Source organism: Platichthys flesus, chromosome 2 (assembly GCF_949316205.1).
Source record: "Platichthys flesus chromosome 2, fPlaFle2.1, whole genome shotgun sequence".
NCBI lineage: Eukaryota > Metazoa > Chordata > Actinopteri > Pleuronectiformes > Pleuronectidae > Platichthys > Platichthys flesus.
In genome coordinates, this window is record NC_084946.1 from 20106752 (window position 1) to 20132541 (window position 25790).

A 25790-nucleotide genomic window follows, 5' to 3' on the forward strand; every position below is an offset into this window, starting at 1 on the left:
GTGAACAGCGGAGCCTTTACTATTGTGGATCTGAGTCATATTAAGTGTCATAGCTGCATTTATGTCACTGAATTTAAAGGACAGTGGGTTAGTAGGTCTCTTTCAGACTCAAACAATTGTTTCCGAGGGTTGTATAGCATATATCTCACTTTGATGTGTATATGCAAGCCTAGATATTAATACATTTGATTACAATCCCTGAATGTGTATCATAACTTTCAAAATGGATTCATTGGAAATTTGCTACAAACGACAATATTGTTTGTTATCAAAAGCAATAAATCTTTGGCACAAGTGGGCCAGTGGATCAGAATTATTTGTGTGACCAACACAGACAGTGACACCGTTTGTGCGGAGTCAGACAAATTGTTTTGACCTATTTTTGTAGTTTTCAAAACAAATCTTCAGTAAGTGGTCAATCTGTCAGCATCAGTAGCTTTGTTGTGATATGTTCATAACATCATTAACCCAGTAGAGAGGATAATTACAATTATCTTCAATCATTTGAACTCATTTTATAATCAGCTTCAGCTATGTTACCTTCCACCATTAGGAATACATGTCACTAACGTCAACCAGTGGTAGGTGTAAAGAACTTAAGTGGTAGAAGATACGAGGATATTCACCATCTCGTCCTATATTCTTTTCATGGTTCCTCATCAACTCTGCTAGGTTACATTTGCTTTTTAAAACTTAAGGGAAAAAAACACCACACAGATTTGTATTTTTCTGATGCTTTATTTGTGGTATATAGAACATTTTAAATAATATGTGTAGGACGACATCCCAAAGATAATTAATACATTCTATGAAAGTGACAGAGGAATGGGTAATGTGTGTATATGTGCCGTCTCGACTCAGCGGTGGTGAGCATGGTTACCCACAGGCTGAGATGGGGTGGCTGAGCCCGTTGAAGTAAGACTTTTCCCGCTCGCTCATCACCTCAAAGTGCAGCGGCTGCTGACAGAAGGTGCACTCGGCTGAGGAGTGGGGCTTCAGCGGCAGACCCGCCTCCTTCCATGTGTCCACCAGCCTCTCTGAGGAGGGGAGACGGAGAAAAAGGGAGGTTGATTTAACATCAAGCTACAGACAACTACAGGTACTGCTATTTAACAGTTTTAACAGGACCATAACTATAAAGCGAACTTTATGCCATTGCAAATTAACATGTGGTTACATTTCTAAATGCCTTTGATATCAACGAGATTAAAACACCATCTTACCAACAAAGAATTTCATCATCTCAGGAGTGTGGTGAGGTGTTGGTGCGATACGCAAGAGCTCCTCTCCCCTGGCCACGGTGGGATAGTTGATGGCCTGCACGTAGATGTTGTGACGACTCATCATGATGTCACACACTTCGCTGTTTTTCTCCGCGTCTGACACCTGAAAATTACAATAAAACAAATAGAATAATGAGGCAGGGGGCATTTTGAAGACACACAAATTAAATCTTCATAATTGTTACAAATTTAATTACCCGGACGGGGATGATGTGGCTGGGGCAGTGCACCACAGGCAGCCCCGAGTCCATCAGCATCTGTCTGAGCAGCTTGACGTTGCGCTGGTGTTTGCGCCTCAGGCTGCGACCCTCTTCCCCCTTGAGGACCTGGATGGACTCCCGGGCTCCCGCTAACAGCATCGGCGGCAGAGAGGTGGTGAAGATGAAACCAGCGGCGAATGAACGCACCATGTCAACCAGGGATGAGGTACTCGCGATGTACCCGCCCACACAGCCGAAAGCCTTGCCTGGAAGAGGACATGACATAAAAAAGGTGGTTATCATTTTGAATGATGGAACAGCCCTACAAACATGGGTTTCTATCCCTCAAACTAGGATTATTGAAGAGGTCACTGTAGTGGTCCTTGTCAAAATCGTCCACTCTGATCCTACACCCCAGATGTGTGAAATGGCTGCTGCAGAAGTACAAGCGCTGTGGAGCTCTCAGTCAGACACAATTGTCCCCTCAGCTTGAAAGACGCACAGCGACAGCGGGTAATTCAATAAGTGAACTACAAAAGCCCACAGTCGCCTAGCAACAACAGAGCTGCTCCAGCTTCTTTAAGCCCTCTGGCATAATGGGTGACACAGCTGAATCCAGTTACAGTGACGGAACAAACATCTACTGGATTTCTGTGAGCATCTTTCTTTGGTTAATAGATGTATGAATATAGAACACTTTATAACACTAGATTTGTGCACTTTCACCACTAGTAACATTTGAGTTCGGCTTGACAGTCAAAAAGATTCATAATACCATGAGTTATCTAATTGGGTAGAGATTAAATGCTGACCTAGTGTCCCCGATACGATATCGATCTTGTGCATGACACCATCTCGGTCTCCGATGCCCCCGCCTCTGGGGCCGTACAGGCCCACAGCGTGAACCTCGTCTACGAACGTGATGGCACCGAACTCGTGGGCCACGTCGCACATCTCCTCCAGCGAACACACAGCGCCTGTATTACAGAAAGAGGGTTAAAGAGAGAAAGTTATAAAAAGGCAAATCCCCATCTATAACATTTATCAAAGACCAGGTTTCTTTGACAAAATTGATCAACATCTGAAACTCACCATCCATGGAGTGGACGGTCTCAAAGGCCACGATCTTCGGTTTGGAGGGATCTCCCTTCTGCAGCAGCCTTCGCAGATCGGCAACATCGTTGTGGCGGAAAATAAACTTCTTAGCACCGCTGTTCCTGATTCCCATGATCATTGAGGCATGGTTGCCTGCATCGGAGTAGATCTCACAACCTAAAACAGATCAAAGTAGAGAGAGCCGGTTTTTAACGGGTTTGCGTAACTGTGACCATTTCAATCATAGATGACGACCATTATTTAGATCAATATTTAGGGCAATGTCTGCTTTATTGTACAGCAAACACTATGGAATGTCTTTTTACCAGGCAACATCTTGGCGAGGGTGAAGAGGGTAGAGTCATTGGCCACAAAGCAGGAGGTGAAGAGCAGTGCAGCGTCCTTATTGTGGAGGTCGGCCAGTTCTTGTTCCAGCTCCACATGGAATTTACTGGTCCCAGAGATGTTCCTGGTGCCTCCGGCCCCCGACCCGTGTTTTCGTAAAGTGTCCCTGGAGATGGGAAGAACAAACAATGTTTTTGACCTGTTTTTCAGAGGCATCACTGGGAAAATTGGTTCTCACATTAAAGTCAGATGTAGATTTGAGATAAGGGTACCTAGTGGAACATTTTCAATAGAATAGCACAGGAGATGCTGAGTAATTGACACCACAATTAAAGAAAAGGAGTCACGGCTGCAGAGGGAATACGATCTGAGCAAGCTCAAACAAGCAAAGAGAAAAACAAAAACACCTTCACTTGGGCCTTTGGGGTTTAGATGTGAACTAAGGCCAAGTAACATTCTAAACCCCACAAACAACAGACACCGGGTGTCAGGTTGTATTCAATTATTAGGTGCCAAGTCTCCTGTATCAGGTTCTTCCCATTTGCACTCTCAGTGGGACATAAGGTCGAAAGCAACAGGTTTTTCCATTACCAACCCAGCTGAACCCAAGGGACTGCTTCAAGTGTATTTACCTGCATCTCAAAACACAAACAACCCGCCCCCATCCCAAATACTCACATGATCGACTGCACGACCCGAGGGTGTCGACTCATGCCCAGGTAGTCGTTGCTGCACCACACAGACACCTCCCTCTTTTCCGCTAGAGAGTCAGTGAAGTTGTCGGCCATGGGGAACTCGTTGGCCAGACGATTCACGGTCTTAAACACGCGATACGTGTGGTCGCTCTTCTTCTCCTCAATCTTCTTCTCGAAAAATTCATCGTAATGGAAGGGGGACCCTGTGAGAACAGGAAACAAAAGTTAACTTGATGTGGCTCAACACGGCTTGCATTTTAATAGGTGAAGAAATGCTAACAGCTGTGGCAAGTATGACCACAGTCTTGGAGTGGTTTCAGTAAGTAAACCTCCCAGCCTTTCAAACTGGTTTGTCAGGCCTGTGTCAATACCTTTCCATTAGAATATTGTAAAACAACCTTAAAAAGAACTTACGACTTCCTGGCAAGTTGTCCTGCAGCAAGTGGGAGACTCTTTTAGGTCTCTGTTTCAAGAGGGTCTTCATTATGTCAGCCTGCTCCCCTCCCATGCCCTGAATGCTGCTGGCCAAGGACGGCTTCTTCAGCTGGGAAGTGGAAACCTCTGGAAATGGCAAAGAGAGGAAAAACAGAATAGCATTGAATACTAGGGGAAATACTGGGTAAGAAACGGAATAATCGAGTCAATTCCAAACAACTCTTACCTTTCTGGACAGTGCGGACTTCCTGAACATCCTCTTGGTACTCCATGCCCACCTGGCGGACCACACTGCTGTTTTTCTGGCCCATCTCAGCAGCCAGGAAAGGGCATTTGGAGGCCACGGCCTGGCCTTGGGGGGGCATAGGGTGACCAGCAGGCCGGCTGGAGCCTGCAAACCAAGGGATAGTTAAGACCTGAGGTTTATCTAAACTTACAACCTAATAACAATATAATAGCCAGCAATAATTCATCTTAATTAATACCTTCAACAGCAGACGTGGTGTCATCAGACCTGCGGTTGGAGGAGGATGAGCAGAGGGCCCGTACCATCGCCGGAGCCATAGGCTTTGAGGCCAGCTCCATCATGATGGGGCATCGCTGGGCATACACCACCAGAGACGACTTGGACTGCTGGAGAAAGGCCTGTGGCACACGGGCCAAGAACGGACAGCGACGCACAATGACATCCATGGTCCTGAGGATTGTCCAGAGATCTGAATAAGATAGTAGGATTATTAAAAAGTAGTTAAGAAACACTTTCCTTAAGTTCAACAAAGTATATTTACAGAGTATTCACTATTAAAACACAATACATGTGCTAAAGAAAAGCAGATTACAATTGATTAATTTGATCTCAAATTTGTATATACATTATAGGAATATCATCTAACCTATTGATAATAAATCATGATTAATGCATTTTCTGAACAGTTCTATGGCTTTGGGAGTATCAGGTTTCGGCCACGTATCCATTACCATATGAAATACTTTACGCAACAAGTGTGAGATCATTCCAAGGTAGCAGGCACGTAAGCGCTCAAGTGGACCCAGGTCCACACATTCCTCGACAGAGTAATCACTCGCGTACTTGTTTCCAATCTCAAGTTATGGGGAAGTGTTCGAGGACAAGTAATAAAAAACACGTAGACACATAGTTGCCAGTTTAACCCCTTTGAACAAGAGCCAATACGATAACCAGACAGCTCGAGACTCCCTTTAAAATCATATTTGCCGATTTCCTTCCACTAATTCGATCCGTGTGTTCCCCATGTAACTGTATCCTGATGTCATCCTCATGATCAACGGTGTAAATCCCAGCCACACAACAACAACAGAGGCATTCAGAGCAGAGCAGTCGCTGTGGTTATAAAAAGCTGAGAAATATCAGTCACGTTCACCGGCGACTTGGCTCTGACGCACAGTTACGCACAAGGAGAACAGCAGTCACGATTCGTGTCTTTTTACCAACGAGGAGTGGCATTCAAAAAAATTAATACATGTTTTGGCTAACTCTTTTTTTTTTTTTTTTTTTACGCAAACTCTGGTGGAAGACGAGCCCAAAGCTTAGCTCGTCTCCTCGGGCTTCACCGTAGCTCGGGTGCTAGCATTAGCTCCGGAAGCTTCAACCAGAAGTGGAGATGAAGCGCTGGTTAAGAGGGAACTTACCAGTAAAAGGATCAAATCGTCTCGGGGCTGCTTATCGCTTGTGTAGCGGCGAAGATGGCAGCAGCTGATCGGAGGTGTTATAACCACGGACTCGGTTGTGATGGGCGTGAGGAGCCGGCGAGGCTGCTTCGTTATCCTGCACTGAGGACGAACGAAGGAGACGAGGACGCGCGTGCGCTTTTAAGAGCTTGGTTACCAAACCCGAGTCTCGCGAGATTCCCGTTCGCGTGAGTCACAGGCCCACGCGCAGGGTGGGACGGACGACACCGGTCATTCCAGTTCAGTTAAAAGTAAAGGTCAATTCAGGTGAGGTGAATTATTAAACAACAAAATAAACAATTTACATTACACAGCACATACGAAGGAACACACAGGAATAAATCACTTCTTAAAACCTGTTTTATACACTTGCTTTCATGTGATGTGCATTTACCGTTATCTTTTACTAACGCGGGTATGTGTTCAAGTTTTCATTGCTCTATAGTTATACATTTAAATTGGACACCACTTCTTTCAGACCACCTAAACGTGGTGGTCTGGTCTCCTTGTCACATCGCATCCTGCTGATTGTTATTTGTCTTATATTTACATTTCTTGCTCTGCTATCAAAGCACTTGGTTAACTCAGTTATTTTTAAGTGCTATATAAATAAAGGTTATTTTTATTATTATAATAATAAATATAAATATTAACATGCTTTCACTGTTAACGCTTTGAAAAACGTCTTTATATTTTGAAAAACAGTACAAGCTGCTGTAGACTTTCCTATTTAAACAGGGAGATAATTGGAATAAATGTATTGTTTGACTCTTTGCTGAAGGTTGTAATTTGTGGTTTTTAATCTATCTTTATTAATAATTGGAATAATTAAAGCCCCCCCCCCCTTCCATGATTAATATAAGTGGACAGAAACTACATTTCACAATCCTCCAACACAGTATTACCTGCACATGTGAGACCTCAGGTGTTGAAACCGAGTCACTGAAGCTTCATGAGCTGGTTCTCGATCAAAGACAGTACAATGTGTGACGATATGTGACAATATCAAACTCTCTATATATTGGAAGACTAAGCCTATATGCATCAACACTGTCGTTATGGAACCAACAATATAAGATGTTTAAATTACATGCATTATTAAACTCACTATGCATTAACAGAGTAGCGACAGTTACCGTTTTATAAGTTATGCCCAGTTAAAAACTGCTTAAATGAATGGAGTCTGACACAGCGGCCCTGCAATGAATGCAACTTTTTTTTTTTAGTGTGTGTGTCGTAGAAACTATTTTAAAATGAACATTTCTGACGGCTTGAACATACTCGAAAACTCATCCAACTACATGGGCACGTCAGGCTTTAATGAATGCTTAGAATATTAAATGATAAAATATATTCATATATTTATTTCATACATATATCAGAGAAACACTCATGTATGAAATAACACAGGAAAATGAATACGAATACATGTTGTGCACTAGAGGGGTAGTGATACAACAAATATGTTTATTCAAAAAGTAACAAAGGGAAAAATTTCAATAAAGATTTTTGAAGATCAAAAACAAGTTAATTGGGGGATAACTGAAATACTGAATGATGACATTTTGAGCTGGGTCACTTTTGAACAGTGTTGTGTATCGAACGGTTAAAGCTGAAATAATAACACTTGTTTTGTACTTACTTGTTAACTCCACCAATGCATCATATAAAACAAGTAAAGGATAAGCAAATAATTCCTTTTCATCAGTTTGCTTCAATGTCAAAGTGTCAGTGATCATGACCTCAAATTAATCGTTGATGTCTTAGCCTTATGCAGAAGTGAAAGATGTATACGATCTAAAGAGAAACAAGAGTGTGTTTTACCTACTGCCAAAAGGAGGTAAGCCTCGTTTTACAACTGCAATTCGATATACATAACATATTCACGTCGTCTACTCTTGATGGCTTGGATGTAATGCGTGTGTATGTGTGGTTCAGAGCCGCGTGACGGACGCAGAAGTAAAGAGTCTACCCTTCCTGCGACGCACAAAACGCACGCAATACGGAGCATGTTCGCCCGGTCCCTGTTGTTGGCTGCAACCCTTATCTCTCCTGGAGTGTTGATGGAGTCTTGTGTGTTTTGAATTTACCTCGAAGTTACGTCCCTTCCATTGACTTCTGCTGCCCCCTACCGATCTCTTAAAGGCAATTGCACTATTGGCCTCTATGTAATCTGGACGAGTTGTGGCAGGTTGTATTTTGTTGAAATTAACTGGAATAGTTCAATCGGACTGAAAACGGTTTACTTGTGTGACAGTCGGAATGGAGAGAATGGTAATTATCAGTAATCTAGATACAGATAATATCCATATACATGAATCCTTTGATACACTATAGGGGAAACCTGTAAATCTCATAGGCTAGTGGACTGTTTTTCTTTTTGGAAATGTTCAGAGGGGGAACTTGTGGATTGCCTTGATGCCACGTCAGAGTCTTCAGAGTTGTGTGAAATTCAAACAATGTGAATCCTTTTAGAATTGTGCAAGAACAAAAGCCCGCTATTACATCCAAATAAACTGGTGACTTTGCCAAGCTATACTCACAAAATCAACTGGTGAGAGTATTCAGGACATGAAAAGTCTCAACAAGTTTCTTAAGCTGTCTTAGGTGGAACTACTGATGTGTATTTGGCAATATACTGAGCTTCAAATTCAACGGATGGCTGTGCCGACAGTGTAAGCGCGGTAGGTGAAGTGCTCTATGAGTATATTTGTGAATAGGTGAATGTGACTTCTACTGTAAAGTGAATTATGTGGTCGATAAGACTGGAGAAGTGCTATTTATCATCTACCGAAAAAATCAGGAACAAGCTGTGAGCTTCATCATAACTGTCCTCTGACAACAAACACCTCACATGCACACACAGCAGTTAGAAAAACAAAGAGGAGAGAAACTCAAATTACAATTTACATGTGTGACTTCACAGCTCAGGGAGCCATCATTCGGCAGTTGCTGTTTAAAGGTGTAAGAGCTCATATACATACTTAAAGGCATCTATCAAGCAAATGTTGGTCATGATTTAACATCTTTGTGTTTTGGACTGTTGGTCAGCTAAATTAGGTAAATTAAAGCAGTCATTTAAAGAGATGTCACCTTGGGACAAGGTTGGATAACTGCTGAGAAAACTTAGCAACTGCTCACAGGCCTTAAATCATGTAGGCACCATTCTTACCTTCAGGCCGGTTCTTCTACTAAAGCACTGACTTAAAATGTGGATTTAAAGTTTTTCTTATTCTGTTGCTCAAATATTTTGAGCAACTTTTGAGTTTAGTCAATATGTTTCTTTGACTAAACAACATTCTGAAGAAAACTCAAAATACAAATGAAGAATATCTGAAAATGATAAATTAACACATGGATTTGAAGTTCCATAACACTCACTAGTAGCAGACTTCAATAACCTCACAAAGCACTTAACTACAGCCAGGTTCACCACTTTTCAAATTACCAAGTCATTTTTTAATGATATCAAATTTATAGATGGAAATCTATAAATGCAAATATAGCATTAAAAGACCCTGATTTATTTAATTTTTCTGAAAGACTGAGCAATATGTAAACCTTATTTCCAAATCATCCATTTAAAAGGCTTTAATTTCTACAGGATATTGATATGATCTCTGCGTTGATTGTACAACACCCCTGGCTTATTTGTGAATATGTCCCCTGCTCCTTGTTGTATACAACCCAATGTTTACTTTCTTGTTCTATTCTTTTATTTTAAAAGAAGAAAGAAAAGAAAAAGAGAAGCCATTTCCAGGAAGAGGGCGGGACTCTGTCGGAGTGACTCACCACCTCGTATAGACGATCTTTTGCGTCAGCAGCTCATTGGAACATAGCTCCTCCTCTCTGCTCTCCGCGGAGACTCCCACCTCGGCGCCTGGATCCGGGGATCTTGAGGAGAAGCCATGGCGATAGGCCTGCGCGGTGCTGTTGTGCTCGTCCTCTGGGCCGTTCTGGCCCCCAATGTGTTCGGTAAGTGAGATTAATGGACATGTAAAACTGTAAATGATCGTCATTTCGTCAGCGCTGCTTCGGGAACTCGGGCTTTGTGCGGTTTTTGTAACGCTCGGGGGTTCAGACGCACCTTATTTAGAATCGGGGCGATGTCAGTGACGTTAGCTGCAGAGCTGTCCGGGAGAAGTTAACGTAGATATAATGGTTGTTTATTTTAAATATTAGTTTGTCAACTAATAAACAACCGAACCCAGCTCCATGTGTTGAGACTCGAAGGTTAACAAAGAAAAAGACAACAGGTCTAACCCGATACCAGTCAGCCAGCTAGCTGTCAGTGTGGCTGCTGGTTCAAATGGTCGAGTCCCTTTTCATCACTGGAATCCGATCACTTAAAGTCGAAACAATGATGTGTTGATCAACTATTACAGATCCCAGTACAGCAACTTTATTTGTCGGGCCTTATTCAAACCACAAGGGGATTCAAATTGCTCTACATCGAACATGAAGCCATCACGGCCCATTGTGAGAGCAACGATACAAAGAAAATGGTCCATTAAAAAAAATAAGGTCAAAAGAGTTAAATAGAGAATAAACCAAATCAAATGGGGAAACAAAAGAGTGAAGATAACACTGCATTTAACAGGAATATAATACAAACAGCCTATAAAGTGTGAAGCAGCCATGAATTCATCCCTGCCCTTATGAAAGGTATAATGTTTGATTTTTAAAGTAATATTTAAAAGCACCACAAAGTAAAAACCTCCAGCTGAATCGACAGCGGAAACCAAGCTCCATGAAGGTAGCATTATTATAGGGTTTAGCTTGTTGTGCTTAATGCAATTGTAATTTAGTGTAAACAGGGTGAACAAAGGATGGATGCATGCTGTAATGATCGTGAGGGGAATACAGAGAGAGAACGCCTGTGTGTAGCGCGATGCGGGTCAACAGCAACGAGGACTACATCCTCTAAAATATCCAAAATGTTTAATTGACGCGTCTCTAAAACAGTTTCAACAAAAATGACATGTATTAGTGCTGTGGTTGCCTTTGTATTGTAATTTCTTTGTTTTACCAGTTAATGCCTGTTATTATTTCCCAGGGTCCAGGGCAACATATTCAAAATATAAGAGATGTACTATCCTTTTAGTTTTGGCCGATACAGAGTTCAAGCTAAAACAATTTAGGATCAGAAGTTTATTACGTACAGACAAAATCTTTCAAATGTTTAGTCACAAGGGGAACATCAACTTGACAGGGAATACTGAAGAAATAACAAATAAAAAACACGTTTAAAGACAAATTTGACGAAAATAACGGACACACAAATACATACTTGTGTACACATCCTAGTGACATCCTCTTAACCCTGTCTAGCCCGGCATGGAATTGACGATCGCTATCATTGTTGTATGGCCTGGCTCAGGTTAAACCCGAATGTTAAACAAATGCAACAAGAAAATGAATGCCATGAATATACCTTTTTTTATTGTCTAGTTTGGTGGTCACAACTGATTGATAATTGAACATCTAGCAATACAGAACAGTTACTTCCTTTGCATGGGTGTTGGAGTGCAGCCACAGTTAATAAAAACAATAGACCTTTTAATAGTATCAAACAGTTCCTCTTCACCGCTTGAAAAACAGAACTTGCCTGTGAAAGTACAATGCAAATGTTGTTTTTGAGCAGAGAAGAAAAGATGATTTTGGGGAACAGAAAATTGCATTTTAATTGAGGAGAAACTTATAAACTATAATACCACGTCAACGTGGTATTGGATCTATACATATATTTGTGTATTCGCTGACCCGGTGTTCTTGGCAGTTACGTAACGGAGGCTAACCTTTCTCTTTTTTCTTCTTTTCTGTTACAGCCAGGGACACGTACTGTTTGCCCTACAGAGATATGCACCAAGTTGAACACCTTAGCCAAACGTGCTACCTTGGGTTTTGCTGTGGTTCTTGCTACAACAGATATTGTTGTAGCGATACTTTCCAGTACCTTTCTAAGGACAAACAAGAAGATTGGTATTGTATTTTATTCTCTCCTTGATGATGAACTGTCTTTGTGTGCTCTCTCTGTTCCTGTGTGATCATAAGAGAGATGTGTTGTTGCAACCCATTATGCAAAGTTTATGCACTTAAAAAACAGGAAGTAGTGTCTTCCTGTGCACGACCACCAGCATGAAGTTGTGGCGAACCAGCTTAATGTAGCTCCAGCAGTCTTTAACTTTGTAATGCCTGCTTCACACTAGAGGGATTTCAAATCTTAAGTGATTTTGTAAATTGCTGGAAAACACAAACATAATGTTAGATGTGACCGATTTGTAATCTTTTTTTCGTGATAATGCCCACGCTCAAGGATTCCTGTAGATAGATAGATAGATAGATAGATAGATAGATAGATAGATAGATAGATGGATGGATACTATATTAATCCCGTGGGAAATTTAGATCATCCAGTAGCTTATACACTTAAACACATCACTGACATACATACATAAATCACAGACGGAGAACATATTTACAGATACAGGAATGGAATGCAATGATGAGATTGTGTCAGTGTCCAGCAGGAAAGTGTTCTTGTGCTGCTGGAGTGGATAGTGCAATAAAATATAAATATATATATGTATATATATATATGTATGTATATAAAAAGAGACGCAGGATTCCAGCGATTCGAGCGACTTGGGTAAAAAACAAACAGTGTCGTCAGGTAGTTGGGTTTGTTTGTGTAATGTCTTGCGTGAACGTTAGGACATATTAAACAAGCCCTCAAACTGTTGCCACATTTCCAAAAGTTTGTCATCCTTGTCTACACTACACCTGGCACAGCCTTATTTATGCCTTAGGCCACCATGTTTTGGTTCTAAACACCAGGATGTGAGCGCGACAGCTGTTTGGTGGCGCTTCACAGTCAGCTTGCTCTATTGGCTATTGTGGGTTTCATCTTGCTCGCCCAGTCACTGTCCCTTTCAAACTACATGAGTCTCCATGGTTTCAAGTCCTAAAGATAAAAAAATTTTCGAGATCAGGGAAGCCCCCGAATCAGTAGATGGCATTCAGATTGTGTCTCTCTAGTCAGGAAAGCTGAAGTGCCAGGACGATTATTCTCTAGTGTGCAGCAGCAGGCATAGCTGACGCGGGGAGTGCTAGATTGTGTAGCTTATATCCAGGATGTGGGATTGACATTATTCAGCATCTTCTCTACTAATCTTCAATGTTTTTGTGATTCATTTTGCTGTATTTCTTTTCTTTTTCAGTTATCAATCGATGTATGGGGATTATACTTCACCGTTCCAGATGATCATAGGTATTGTCAGCCTCGTCATCGTGGTGCTCATCGTCATCTGCTGCTGTGTCTGTCCCTGCTGCTGCCTGTACAAAATGTGCCGCAAGCCACGACGTAAGTAGCCTGTCACCAACAATTCATCCTGACTGTTGCTAGTTCTTCGGCCAAAAGTTAGTTTTTCAAGAACGAGTTTGTTTCGTTTTTTGTATACATACACACAAACATTTTTGTATCCGTGAGGCACTGGTGTCTCAATTGTCTTTGGATTTTGTTAGCAGTGTCAATATTTGTAAGCTGTACTGTAAACACCAAAACAGATAATGTAGAGGGATGTAAGGAAGGTATAATTTTGCATGCTATTATAGACGTTATATAAAGATAGTCAACATGGTTGCTCCTCGAGGGTGTGAAGCCAAAGCGTCTTGATCGCAAACTGGTGGCTGGCTGCAGTATAGGTCATAAACCCTGCTTCCTCCATGCCAGTGGATGGGACATGAACCAAACTTACAAGTAAAAGTACATATAATTATTTCTTAAAGATTAATTCTGTGATTTTAGGTAGTACTGATCTATGTCTTAGCCTTACAATAATCGGATTATTCGAGTGTCAGCAGTTTATTGTCAAACTGGAGGAATTTTTAAGCTGAAACAATTTGTCACTGAGTCAAAATACCCCAACATACGGTTGAAAGTGGTCCAAAGTGTGAGACCTTTTTCACTTTCACATGAATGTTGAAGTTTTCTGAGCATTGACCATGTGTCTGAAAGTCTAGAGTCAGTGACAAACATCCATGTGACAAAACCTTAACGATGACATTAACAGGCAGTTAATACTCACTAACCCACAGCAGAGATACAACAGAAATACATTGACAGCTTGTAGACATGTGCTGCCACTGCAGCAGCGACATGTTGCTACACACGTGCTGGTTTCTTGCAAACAAGCAACAAACAGTATTTTTTGAGTGGCTGTCTGGGTGTTGAGAGCTTCTCAACCTACATGCAGTGTCAGATTGGTTTTCTCTCGTCCATTTAAAAGAAGGAGTCAGACTCTTGGTTTCCTGTGTGTTGGAGTATTTGTCTCTTTTTAAAAGGGGAACATGAGGGAACTCATTTGAGGTTTGTCGGCCCACCCACCACATGACTTGTATTACTGCAGTAACTAGGTTTGACTTACAACACAGGCTTTGGTTTCGCAGAGAACAAACTGATCTAATGCTTAAATCACATCTATATGAGAAACTGGCAAAATTAAAAATGTGTTTTTCACTCAAGTCAAAGACTGAAAATCCTGAATAATTTTAGATTTGGAATAAGATGAAACTTGAAGAGTTTTTGCTGTTGCTTTCTTAGAGTTAACACATTCCATGAGAAATACATCAGCATCTGTGTCGTCAGAGCAAGGGTGTTATTCCTTTCAGGAGCTGCTTTCAGAAATGCACTCAACATTTTCCTGAACTTTTCCAAGAAGCTGTTTGTCTGAAAAACCTCCCAGAGAGCGAGGGACTGTGTTGTTGACGTTTCCGACGTCGGATGGACATGTGATGTGCTGTAAACAAAAATGTGTGACTTCCACAGTGGAATTTATACGTCATGCCCAGCCTCCTTCATGCTGTAGCCAGGCTTCTCCCCTCCTTTGAATTTCCGGACATTTTCCTGTTGTTGTGATGCATCTAACGGGAACAATCTCCTGCTGCATTCTTCATATCTGGAAGACAAAGTTCCGGGAAAATGTATAGAAAATTGGTTCTTGAGTCCTTGTCTGAAAACGGCCTGCTATTAATCACATAATTTAACTTGGCCTCTGTAGTTCACTGTATATCGAGTTAATCCCACATACTGCCTGTAACTCACTGTACTCATTAGGGCACCAAACTTCACACACACTCTGTTTTTATCTTCCTGCCTCAGCGTTTTGGTTAGTGCCTTCTTTCTCATGCGAGCGTGTCGTTATCTGAACCGACATTATGGTTTAACTTCTGCTGCTGTTGGCTGTGACCACTCCTGCTTTTGAGCAACGTGCATGTCCCCACAAGAAGTATCATTTTTTAATTTTTTAGACAAGACGTCACAATCAAACTAGTCAACCTACCCCATCATTAAGTGTGACTTGGGAAAAAGCTTTAAATTACTCCCTCGAGGTTTGTAACACAGCCTCCTTCTTACTTTCATCTACGTCTCAGAGGCAGATCATATATATCTTCTTTTTGTCTCTGTCCATCAAATCTCTTTCATACTGAAGAGTTTGACATATTAAGAAAGACAAACATGAACTTTGACATAGATGTATCGTAAACAGAGAGATTTCCTCGTATAAGAGTCCAAGTACTAATTCACAAGCCAGACCAAAAAGCTTCAAATCCTTTATTTTAACCCGATGAAGGGTGAGATCTCACTTGCAGTTTTACATTTGTGTGATGATCTTGTGATAAATATGAATAAAGAGAAACCTCATTTCTTATGAGCTGTCAGTGACAGATGGTCTCTATCCACTGCTCTTTCCAGAGAGCTGTTTTTTCTCTCTTCAGTTATTCAACTAGATATCATTTGTTTTTTCCCCTTTGACCCTCTTCTCAAAATTCCCCCCACTGGAGGGAGAAGCACTTGAATGATGTGTGTATTTGTGTTGGCTCTCTCTCATGTGAACTCCTGTTAATAATACACACACACAGTCTTGCACGTCCTGTCAGTTTGCTCTTTCAGCCAGCTTGTTCACATTGTGCCATGCAGACACTTCTCTCTGGCACATGCTACACAAGCAGGTATGCGGATTCCCTGAATCGGGCTGATGCATGTTGGGATCACATGTAGGAATGTGAGAGCTCCACCTCGTTTGACTCATAATTTCCATGACAACTGAAGCGGAGGGAAACTTCCCACGTCATTTACAGGAAGTGGTCGTACTGACTCCCACTCTGTCTGTCTCTTCTGGTTTGGTTTGGAGTTTATATGCATGTGTATGACACCAGTAACGTGCTTCCCCTGACTGGAACAAAACAGAAAAAAAAACGTATGAATTGATTATCAAACTGATCAAATTGACATGCAGTTGAACTCGCAAATCCAAAATAAATCCAAACACACTCTTTGTGAGATTTGGACAGTGTGCACCTCACACACTTCCTCTTGCAGATAAAGCTCAGATCACTGTATAAACGTTGAGATACATTTTGGAGTATAAATTAAAATGAAACTGTAAAAATGTAATATCATTTTAGTGATAGTAAACATTGATTAGGAGAGTCAATTTTTTGGAAGTCTTCTTGACTTGATACTAGTCTTAAGATTCTAAAATTCAATCCTTTGATTTTAAGGCCTTTGTCATCGCTACAGATATTAAACCGCTGTAATGAAACTACAAACACCCTGGTCAGAACTGATCTCAGTTCCCTCATTGGGGCTGTGGGAAAGAATATGGATATCTGTCTCTTCCTTTATTTTGCAAGATAATTTGGTGTTTCAGGGGCTATTCTCTATGAGAGGCGGTGGACTAGTGGCAGAAACTTGGACTATGGGCAGAGAAGGTCTCTGGTTCGTCTCTGGTTCGAACTCCACAGAGAAAAAACAAAAAGACAAACATGGATTGATCTGTCCAAAAATCCAAGAGTCTCCCTACCCTGTCTAGTGCCCCTGAGCAAGGCACCTTACTCCCCAAACATCTGCTCCCGAGCGCCGTACATGGTCGCTCACTGCTCTGTGTGTCCTGCACCAGATGGGTTAAAAGCAGAGGTTAAATTTCCCTACAATTGCATAAATAAATTTATCTTAATCTATGTTAATTCTGGGACGGATATTCCTTCATATGTTTTACTTGATATAGGCCTGAAATTGAACTCATTATGGTCTAATAAAGTCTTAAAGTGTAATATTATTGGTTAAGTTAATGGGGAAGTCGTCTTGAACTAAGTCTCACTGTTACTTAACGGATAACAAGATGAGCTCTCTGTGTGAAATCTGAATTTCTCTTTGTAATATTGTAACACTTTGCACCTCCCATTTTCAAATGGTGGTCAACCGACAGTGTGGTGTCAATATGTGATATTTATACATGCTGCTTTGTCTTTACTTACAGCTGTAGTAGCTACCACAACCCACACCACAGTGATCAACAGCACGCCTCAGAATTACCCTCAGCAGCCGACTGCATCACCCGGCCATCCTCAGTCCTACCAGGGGGCCCAGTACCAGCCCTACCAGCCCGTACCAGTGCAGCCTGGATATGGCGCCCAGCCCATGCCCCAGGCATATGGCGCTCAGCCCATGCCCCCAGTAACATACCAGGGACAGCCGTTCACACCAGGGCCACCTCCATCATATCAGGAAGCCAGTGAGTGTGCATTTTATTATTATGAGTATAGTTCAAATGTGACCGGTATGATTGGGCTCCACCTACAGTATGAATGAGGACCTACTTCTCAACTCTTTTAGAGGTGGCCACATCTTGGATTTTCTGATGTTGCAAATGAAAAATGTAACTCAGGTTCCTCATTTAAGACAAATTATTTTCTTATGATCGCTGACTGTGCGTTTGAACCGATTTAAGACGGCAGTTTTTTTCAAACTGGGGGAATGGACAGAAAACAGGCTTTTAGTTTTAGGATTAAGATTCTATTTACACAGATTTGACGATTGTATAGTGTTTTAGTAATGCACTGCATGCTATAGAAAAGCAGTCTTTAACACAAGGTAAGGTCACATTACGTTGAGCAAAGTCTGCAATTTTGGTTCTTAAATGGCTGCATTCAGGAAGTAGAGGTGGAATAACTGCTGATGGTTTACAGTTAGTCATGTCTGGATTTTGTAAAATAGGAACATGATACATTTATGGTGACTTTTCTTGGCAAAACCGAGCTTGTGGTTACTCTTTAAGTATTTTCAACCTTTTCATCCTCATGCTGTGTTTCCTTTTCCTCTGCAGCCGGTCCTCCCTACCCTCCCAGCCAGATGCCTTACAGCCAGGCTGCGTTCTCCCCCAGCCAGCAAGCCTACCCTCTACAGCCTCCTGCCAACCTGGGGCCCAATGCCCCGCCTCACACAGACTTCCTTACCCAGCCTGCATACAACCCAGAATATATGGCGCCCCGAACTGGATAATGGACCACAGTGCTCAACTCTCAGCCACTTTAAACATGCTGCAGCATTCAGGAACTTTGCATAATTTGAAATGTGCGATCTAAATCAAGATGACAGTTGTCCCGGAGGGTCTTCATCCATGTGTTAATGTGGGAGCCTGTCATTGCAGAAGTGCTGTAGAAGAGTATCCAGGTGAAAATGTTGACACGTCTTGCCTCATATTGCAACAACTTGATATAGAGGTGGTGAGATTACTTTTGTTTTTATATTTCTCAATGGCGCCAATTTAGTCATCTCAGTGAATTTAACATAAAACCACTGAGTCTGATTGTAAACGAAAAAAGTATGTGAAGTGCTTTGTCATTCTTCCAGCCTTCTGAACAGGTCTCAACATCTCCCTCCTAGTCCTTGTCTGTGACGTGCACCAGCCGAACCTGCTCGACCTCTTTAATCCAACACCCTCAGTGCCGTCACGTTCAAATTTGGGAGAAGAAGTTTTGCTGTCTGTTGCCGTGACCTCACTGCAGACCGACAAATTGCTTTAAGCCTTTCTTTTCTCATTTACTTTCTCTGGTGTTATGCTTCATACGTGTTGGTACACAATACTGACCGGCAAAATGTAGAAAGGAATCATGTCATCGTCAATTACCGCTATTCAGAGGTTTCAGGGTTGTCGTTTAACTGCTTAGCAAAAGGGAAGATTCAACATACAAGGATAAGCCATGCTCACAAGGAAGGTCAACTTTACATTGAACTTGTATTAGTTTATTTGTTTCAAGTTAGTTTAAATCACTTTAAATTGCTTATTTTACTGCCGTGCATGTCTAACTGACCTAAAATGAACCGGCAGGTTTTTCTCATCAACCAAACATTCATAAAAGCTTGTCTGCGAATTCAACAACTGTGCCTTCTTAGCCTTATTACCTTATTAACAGTGCGCATGTCGTATAGAACACGTTACAGACACATTTTCTATTTATTCTCGAGTGTTTGGTTCTGTTTTTCTAATATTGTTCTGTTACTCGTACTTAACTGTCCTCATAAAGGCTCAATTTAACAAAAAACATCAATATTTTGCAGTGTGTCATGTTCGGCGTGTACTTTACTGTCCGGAAACCATTGAGCTCTTTTAGTTACAACCCAAACTGCTCTGGTTCTTTTCTTGTGCAGTATTCAGTCATTGACCTCGTCACGTCTGTTTTTAAGTTGTTTTCTCACCATTGCTTTTATTTTGGTTGCACCAATGTTGCATTGGGGATTTTACAGCAATTTTTTTTTTTTATTGTTTAGATTCAAACACTTTTTGTTTGTGTTTTTGCAGTCGAGCCCCCTGTCCTGCTTTCTGTCCACTGAAATGACTTGAATATAGTTTTAACAAAAGTGACCTTTTTTTCTTGTAAGAAGTCGCAGCGCATGTGACAGACCAGATGCCTGACTGTTCAACTTTTGATTGTGGTCAAAGGAAGTAGTAGATTTACATTATATATGTTTGTATTATCTTCAGAATGTCATATCTATGCTGTGGTTTATTTTACCAGACCAGACATCAGCTAATGACATGGGTCTAATATCGTGACATATCCAAAGTAGTTTATTTGTGAAGCGTGTGCATGTTCCCTGTATCGACCAATTGATTCGCCTGTATCTCATCGTGGATTCGCCTTGTGTGTCAAATCTGCCCGTGAACTTCGTCCTTTGGCCAGTGTTGATTCTTCATGGTGACTCTCTTGTTTTTGTGAATTGTAGCCATTCTTGTTCCCTCTGTTTCCCATTGAAGAATAATTGCCATTGATGCTACTTTGAGAATATATGTGCAACTTTTATTTTGTAAAAAAAAAAAAAAAACAAACACTGCTTTTCCTGCAGAGTTCAATAAAATATATTTTCAGCTTCCCCCAAATTTAATCATTGAATGTTCAGCTATTTGTCTCAAGTATAAACACTACACATAACAAACAGCATTAACAAATCTAAATTGACAGATTTGTTCTGATAAAAGAAAAACCTGAAGCAATAGACAGACATTGAGGGAATGAATCACTCACACAGCAGAGCCAGGTTGTTCTATGCATCTTAGAAGAACAGAATATGACTAGGGTTTATCTCAGGGCTCTGTAGTTTAAGATTGATTAGTTAGTTGATACATGTAAATACTGTATTGAGCCAGACGAACATTTAGGAATCCAGAAGCTTTCAGGATGGTTACAACGAAATGCAACATACACATAAACATAAAACAATATATATATTATGTTAAAGATGTAAAATATATACCAACATAGATACAAATAAAAACATGTAAAAATTGAAACAAAAATGCATACACTGTATAAATAAAAAATATAAACATGAATATGAATATATATAAAAACAAAGCAACCATACAGTACTTTGTAATTAAATGATAATTATAGAGCCCATTGTTAATTCATTATTGTAATTAAGACATGTAACCAAGAGGTGAGCTGATCAACTGAACAGGTTCAAATATTGAATATATGAAGAATAAAGCTGATACATAGGATTTAGTGCTTGAATTAGAGGTGGGTGGGTGGGTGATGCAGACAAGGAATTTGGGTGGAGTTACTTCACCCTATTGCCCAATTTTACAGGAAACGAAACTGAAATGTCAAAATGCTACACCTACCCCTGAGATGAGTTTCCACTGAATCATGGTTGGTTTCAGTTTCAAAGTCTTCAGATCATTTTATAAGTTCTGAATTAAAGGAAAAAAAATCAAGAGGGTTAGGGTTAGGCCGGTTGTATCTATAACCACCTACATGCATTTATTGCAGCAATGGGTGTTGGAACCAACTCTCCAGCGTGTGTCTTTCACATGAACTGAGGAATGTTGTTGGGTCACTTGATACAGGGTGGCACCGGCAGTCAGGCTGAATGGTTGTCTCAGTGTAGTCAGAGTTGTTTCCTTATCCTAATACACCTTATATCTGTTGCTCCTGTCTGTATGGGGGGAGTTCTCTTTTGCTATCTATTCAACAGGTATTAGGACACGCTCTGTCTGTTTTATCAAAAGTCCCCGAGGGAAAAGGATCCAGTGAAGCAATGTGAGTTCATAATCGGCACTTTTGTGATTTCATCTTTTAAATCACATGAGGACCATTAACACTTGTTTTGAGCTTGCTTGTATTGCCATGTACTGTGTGTGAATGAGAGTTGCGAAGTTGTACTGTAACTCTGTAACCTCTCAGCAATGTGGCTAGTGGTACTCTAGTGGAGACTGTGATACAATACACTGCTGCAGTGGACTAGAAAGCACCCGCCTAACTCATAAAAAACAAGAATAACCTGATCGAAGGTGTGTTGCGTTTTTAAATCTGTGTCTCTTCTTGGCTAAACAATTTTAAAAGTTCACAGAATATGTTTTCCTATCAGTTCACTGGCTGCTGAGTATTAACCCTTTCATGCATGAGTAATGACAGCCTTTTTTCTGGCAATGAGGCTTGTGGTGCAGCTGGGGACACTTCTACACAAGATACTGCTGCAGATCAAAATCTACTCCAAATCTCACATCAATACTTGGAAAATTTTACAAATACATGACACCTTGGTTGTTAATTGACGTGACAAATGTTTTTTACCTGCGAGGGTCTCCTAGCAAAGCAGAATTAAACAGATATTCAGGAGCAACCAGGCATCTCTGGCTGCCTGTCTTCCATCTTGGTTTGGATTTAAAGAACCAATGGTTGGAAGTGTATAGGAAGATGCACTAGCGTCCAGTGTAGTGGCTAATGTGCAACTATGCCATCAAAACCCCGGCACATGCATTAAAATATCTTGTAGTGACCTCCATGCGTGAAAGGGTTGAAAGAAAATCAAATTCATTCAGTAACATTTCTAAATGTTTCTGCCCCCCCAGGTATTCAGATGGGCTGAACGCTGTTGCAATCCTTGAAGTCATCTTTGGATCTATTTTTTCCTTTGTCCTGCTTTTCGTTCTGATTATCTGCTGCGCGTGTCCTTGCTGCTTGATTTACAAAAACTGTCACAAGAGACATAACCAAGGTAGGACTACTTTCTTTGTTGACGTTTACTCTGTGCAGGCAACTACACTGTAAACACAGTATAATGTCCTCCTCCACATTAGTGGATTGGATGTGGAGATGTTAAATACATTTCACTTAAAGATGGTTACTGTGATTTTGTTAGTTCTTACCACAGTATTATGTGTTCAAGGGTTAGTTTAAAAAAATTTGTTTGTGACATGTGTATTGGAAGGAAACTCCGTAAGATGGTAGCTTTCTTATTTTATTTTGGCTTTATTTCTGGATAGTGAGAAGAAGTGGAGAGGTGTCATCCATCTCTAAATATAATCTACACAATTACAGTTCAGGAAAAGTTCAATATTTTGGGAAAATACTGCATGAAAAGTTTGATTCCACTGCCAGTATGCTTAGCTAAATATGACGTTAAAGTCAATAGTTGTAGATGCTAACTTAAGTCATGCCTAATTCATGTCATATCATTTCAAACCAGTACATACTGCATATTTTGGGAGAAGCTGGATCAGTTGCTTAACCAATCATAACCAGATGTCAAACACAGTGCTGATTATTAAACTTTCAGTGGGGCCAGTAGAAAATATTTTCTTTCCTTTGGAACTTGGCACGATGGCGGATACAGTTGTGTGTTTCCCGAAATGTTGAATCTCTCCAACTAATGACATTGTATCTCAGTCTACCCGGCTGTCGAACTAAATCTATGACGTCACTTTTAGTTGTGACGACCACCACCCATGTAGTCAACGTACCCATGCAGCCGCACCCCCCTCATCCATCCTACCCAGGCTACCAGCCTGTGCCTGGCCTGGATGGATATGGAGGCCTGCCGGGAGCCACAGCCCCACCACATTCATACATGGAAGCAGGTGAGTGCTGTTTGATTCACATGAAGGAGTCAGTGTTGGTGTTTCATACCACGCACTAGTTATAAAGGCCTGGTGATATGGTTTATCTTTGTAGTGTCAACACACAAACACACACACAGACACACACATTCACACAAACAAACAAAACCAGAAATCAATTAAACCAACTAACATCTACTGCCTGTGTAACTAAAGCCTGATATATAAATTATATCATCATAATACTAATGTGTATTCATCTGCATCTTGAAATAGTCGCAACTTCACTATTTAATGCTGATAGAGTAATATTTTCTAAAAGAACTACAGTGCCCAGGTGTTTGAGGCAATCTTTAAACTTATTTATAGATTTATATACAATAGAAAAAATAAAGAATAACAACACCCTGCTCCGTTCATGATTCGCTATTATCATGATTGTTACAATCCATTCATTTCTAGCAGGCTAACAATAAACTAAATATGTGTTTCTGCCTTTTTAGCTCATCCAGCTTACTCTCCAGGTCAATTTCCTCCGGGCCAGCCGATGAACCCGCTTCCACCTCCTGGACAGTATTATCCACCACCGCCACCATATTCAGACGACAGGGAACATCCACCCTACAACCCCTCATTTGGCCCAAAGGCCTGAACTGCAGCATCTTTCTCATGGGACTGTGTGAGTGGATGTGTGTAGTAAAGCTGCTTTGTTCGATGTCACATTCATGTTAAAAATATTCAATTGGAGAAAAGTACAATTTTATAACTTAACTTCCAGAAATTGTTGCTGCCTTTTGCTGCTGTTTTTTGTATTTACAAACCTTATTATAATTATTCAGAGTATATTTTTCAGCAGTTTCCCATTTTAAAATATGATAATGTTTATATGTTGTGTTGAATGTATAAAAAAAGGAAAGATCAGACACACGTTTCAAATCGGTGAGAGCACAACCATCAAGGCCAATTAAACTGATAATTATTATTCATCAGTACAACTCAGATTCCATCATTAATATTCATAATGCCCTGAAGTCTAGATTCTCTCAGTTGAACGACGAGTCAACTTTACTATTTTTTTGATTGAACTCAATCTGCCACTAGAGGTCGCCACCACCCCACTTCTGTATAGAAGGGTACACGTTAAGCTGTTGCTACACAGGGTTGTGTTTTCAAATGCTAATAAATAAACCTGACAAAAAACATTTGTTTAATTTTTTCGCAAAGATCCCGGATTAAAATCCCAGGTGCCTTCATCTTAACCAACCGATGAGCTGGGTAACATGGTTTACTGCTCTGTTTCAACTTTAGGGGAATAATTACAGAGGCGGACACACTCCCACCTTGAAACTTTCAGTTTGATGCCTACAACAGAATAACACAGTGTAATCATCTGATGCCTTTAATTGCATTGAAATGATGCAATTTTTAACAGATGCTGCAGCACTTTCACTGGATGAATCTGCAGCACAGCAAAAGAAAGCCACACAGGCTCCAACAGCACTCTCTGTGTTGTGTAACCTAAAGCATCTCCAGAGATCATTAAGTACAAGCTTTTGCCTATTCGGCCCAAGTACGTAGACTGGATTATTAAAACACATTTTTTATCCTGTCGTCCTGAGTCCATTTTCGGTTGTGTGATTGTACATTAAGGAGCAGTTGCACCTATAATAATATGAGGTTGATAATGACGCTGGTGATTATGGCTCGTTCCTGGTGTCGTAATCACACAGCGTTCATTTAAAATAACTGCACAACAGTTCTCTGAAAGTTCTGGTCTCTTTCCTAAAGATACTGGTGATGCACAAAATGAACAAAAAGTTCTTTCTTCACAGTGGACATTTTTTTTCAGGAGGAACAATGACCTTCTTCTGCCAACATGCACAATACCAGAGTCGTGAAATATGATAAGGTTTCGAAAAACTTGTGCAATGTGTTTCCCAATGCAGTTGTGTATCGGTGATAAAAAGTACTCAGAGTAAACATTCGTAACTACTTTATATACATTAATTATGTAATTGAGCATTAGGGAAGCTGCAGTTCAATAATAAAGTTAACAGTTTTACTATAATGGCAGCCTGGGAGAATAATGAACAAATATATAAGTGTGATAATGAGGTGTTTCCATTTATTCTCTTTCAAATCGTATATATTGCAGTTTTCCTCTTTTCTTAAACATTTGAATAATTACTTAAATTCTTCTTCCCTTTAAATCTTCAATTGTAATTCAAGTGTTCTCTCTTGTTTTCGTCCTGTGTTCAAGTACCTGTTTGCAATGAGCAGTATTATGTTATCTCACCACACCAAAAGTACACTGTTGTACACGGTTGCCAATACAGAGATCACAACTGCAAATGCATCATCAGAACTATCTATAGAAGCTTAGCAGTTTTGTTCATGGAAAATCATTTTTTGTGTTTGTGTCACTCCGTAAAAAATTAATGGGTATTTTCGAGCAGTGCATCAAAGCATTGGAGAAACTCTGCAATCTATTAGCCTACTTCATAAATCATCTTATAATTAAATCAGTGTTTGTTGTATGATCCATAATATTCTATAGTTCTACCAACCTACTCTATGAAAAAGCTACACTGGGATCATGTGTGGTTAGAGAGTCAGAGTGGCCATGCTCGCATTTAATTCCATAATAACCCCGGCCCCTCCTTCTTAAAGCATCCCGCACCATATCCATTAATCAATACAGTAATTGTGCTGACTGCGGCTATTTCAGTCATCGACGTGACTGGGCTCCTAACGGGAAAAATGCCCCCCCCCCCCCCAACATGTGCTGCTGTCGCCCGCCTGTCGTCTAAAATAAGCTCTCTCCTTGAAGTGTGGCTCAAACTG

At 40.7% G+C, this 25790-nt stretch overlaps 3 protein-coding genes across 3 annotated transcripts; 2 read left to right on the forward strand and 1 right to left on the reverse strand.

Moving 5' to 3' along the window:
- Window positions 1-724: 724 nt before the first annotated feature.
- On the reverse strand, window positions 725-5881 carry alas1 (aminolevulinate, delta-, synthase 1). The gene is made up of 11 exons (XM_062405047.1): window positions 5722-5881; window positions 4539-4769; window positions 4280-4444; window positions 4033-4179; window positions 3602-3821; window positions 2905-3089; window positions 2576-2755; window positions 2296-2460; window positions 1481-1749; window positions 1224-1386; window positions 725-1037 (listed from the first exon to the last, which is right to left on the reverse strand). Exons 2-11 carry the CDS (start codon window positions 4744-4746, stop codon window positions 877-879), a joined length of 1863 nt encoding a protein of 620 aa, XP_062261031.1. The 5' UTR covers window positions 4747-4769; window positions 5722-5881; the 3' UTR covers window positions 725-876.
- A 3696-nt stretch (window positions 5882-9577) lies between these two features.
- On the forward strand, window positions 9578-19975 carry LOC133968834 (protein shisa-5-like). Its single transcript, XM_062405057.1, has 5 exons — window positions 9578-9735; window positions 11589-11742; window positions 12981-13123; window positions 17082-17336; window positions 17928-19975. Exons 1-5 carry the CDS (start codon window positions 9669-9671, stop codon window positions 18101-18103), a joined length of 795 nt encoding a protein of 264 aa, XP_062261041.1. The 5' UTR covers window positions 9578-9668; the 3' UTR covers window positions 18104-19975.
- An 890-nt stretch (window positions 19976-20865) lies between these two features.
- LOC133968844 (protein shisa-5-like) lies at window positions 20866-24557 on the forward strand. Its single transcript, XM_062405068.1, has 4 exons — window positions 20866-21147; window positions 21960-22105; window positions 22818-22967; window positions 23450-24557. Coding segments are annotated over exons 1-4 (447 nt in total). The 5' UTR covers window positions 20866-21145; the 3' UTR covers window positions 23599-24557.
- Window positions 24558-25790: the final 1233 nt, after the last annotated feature.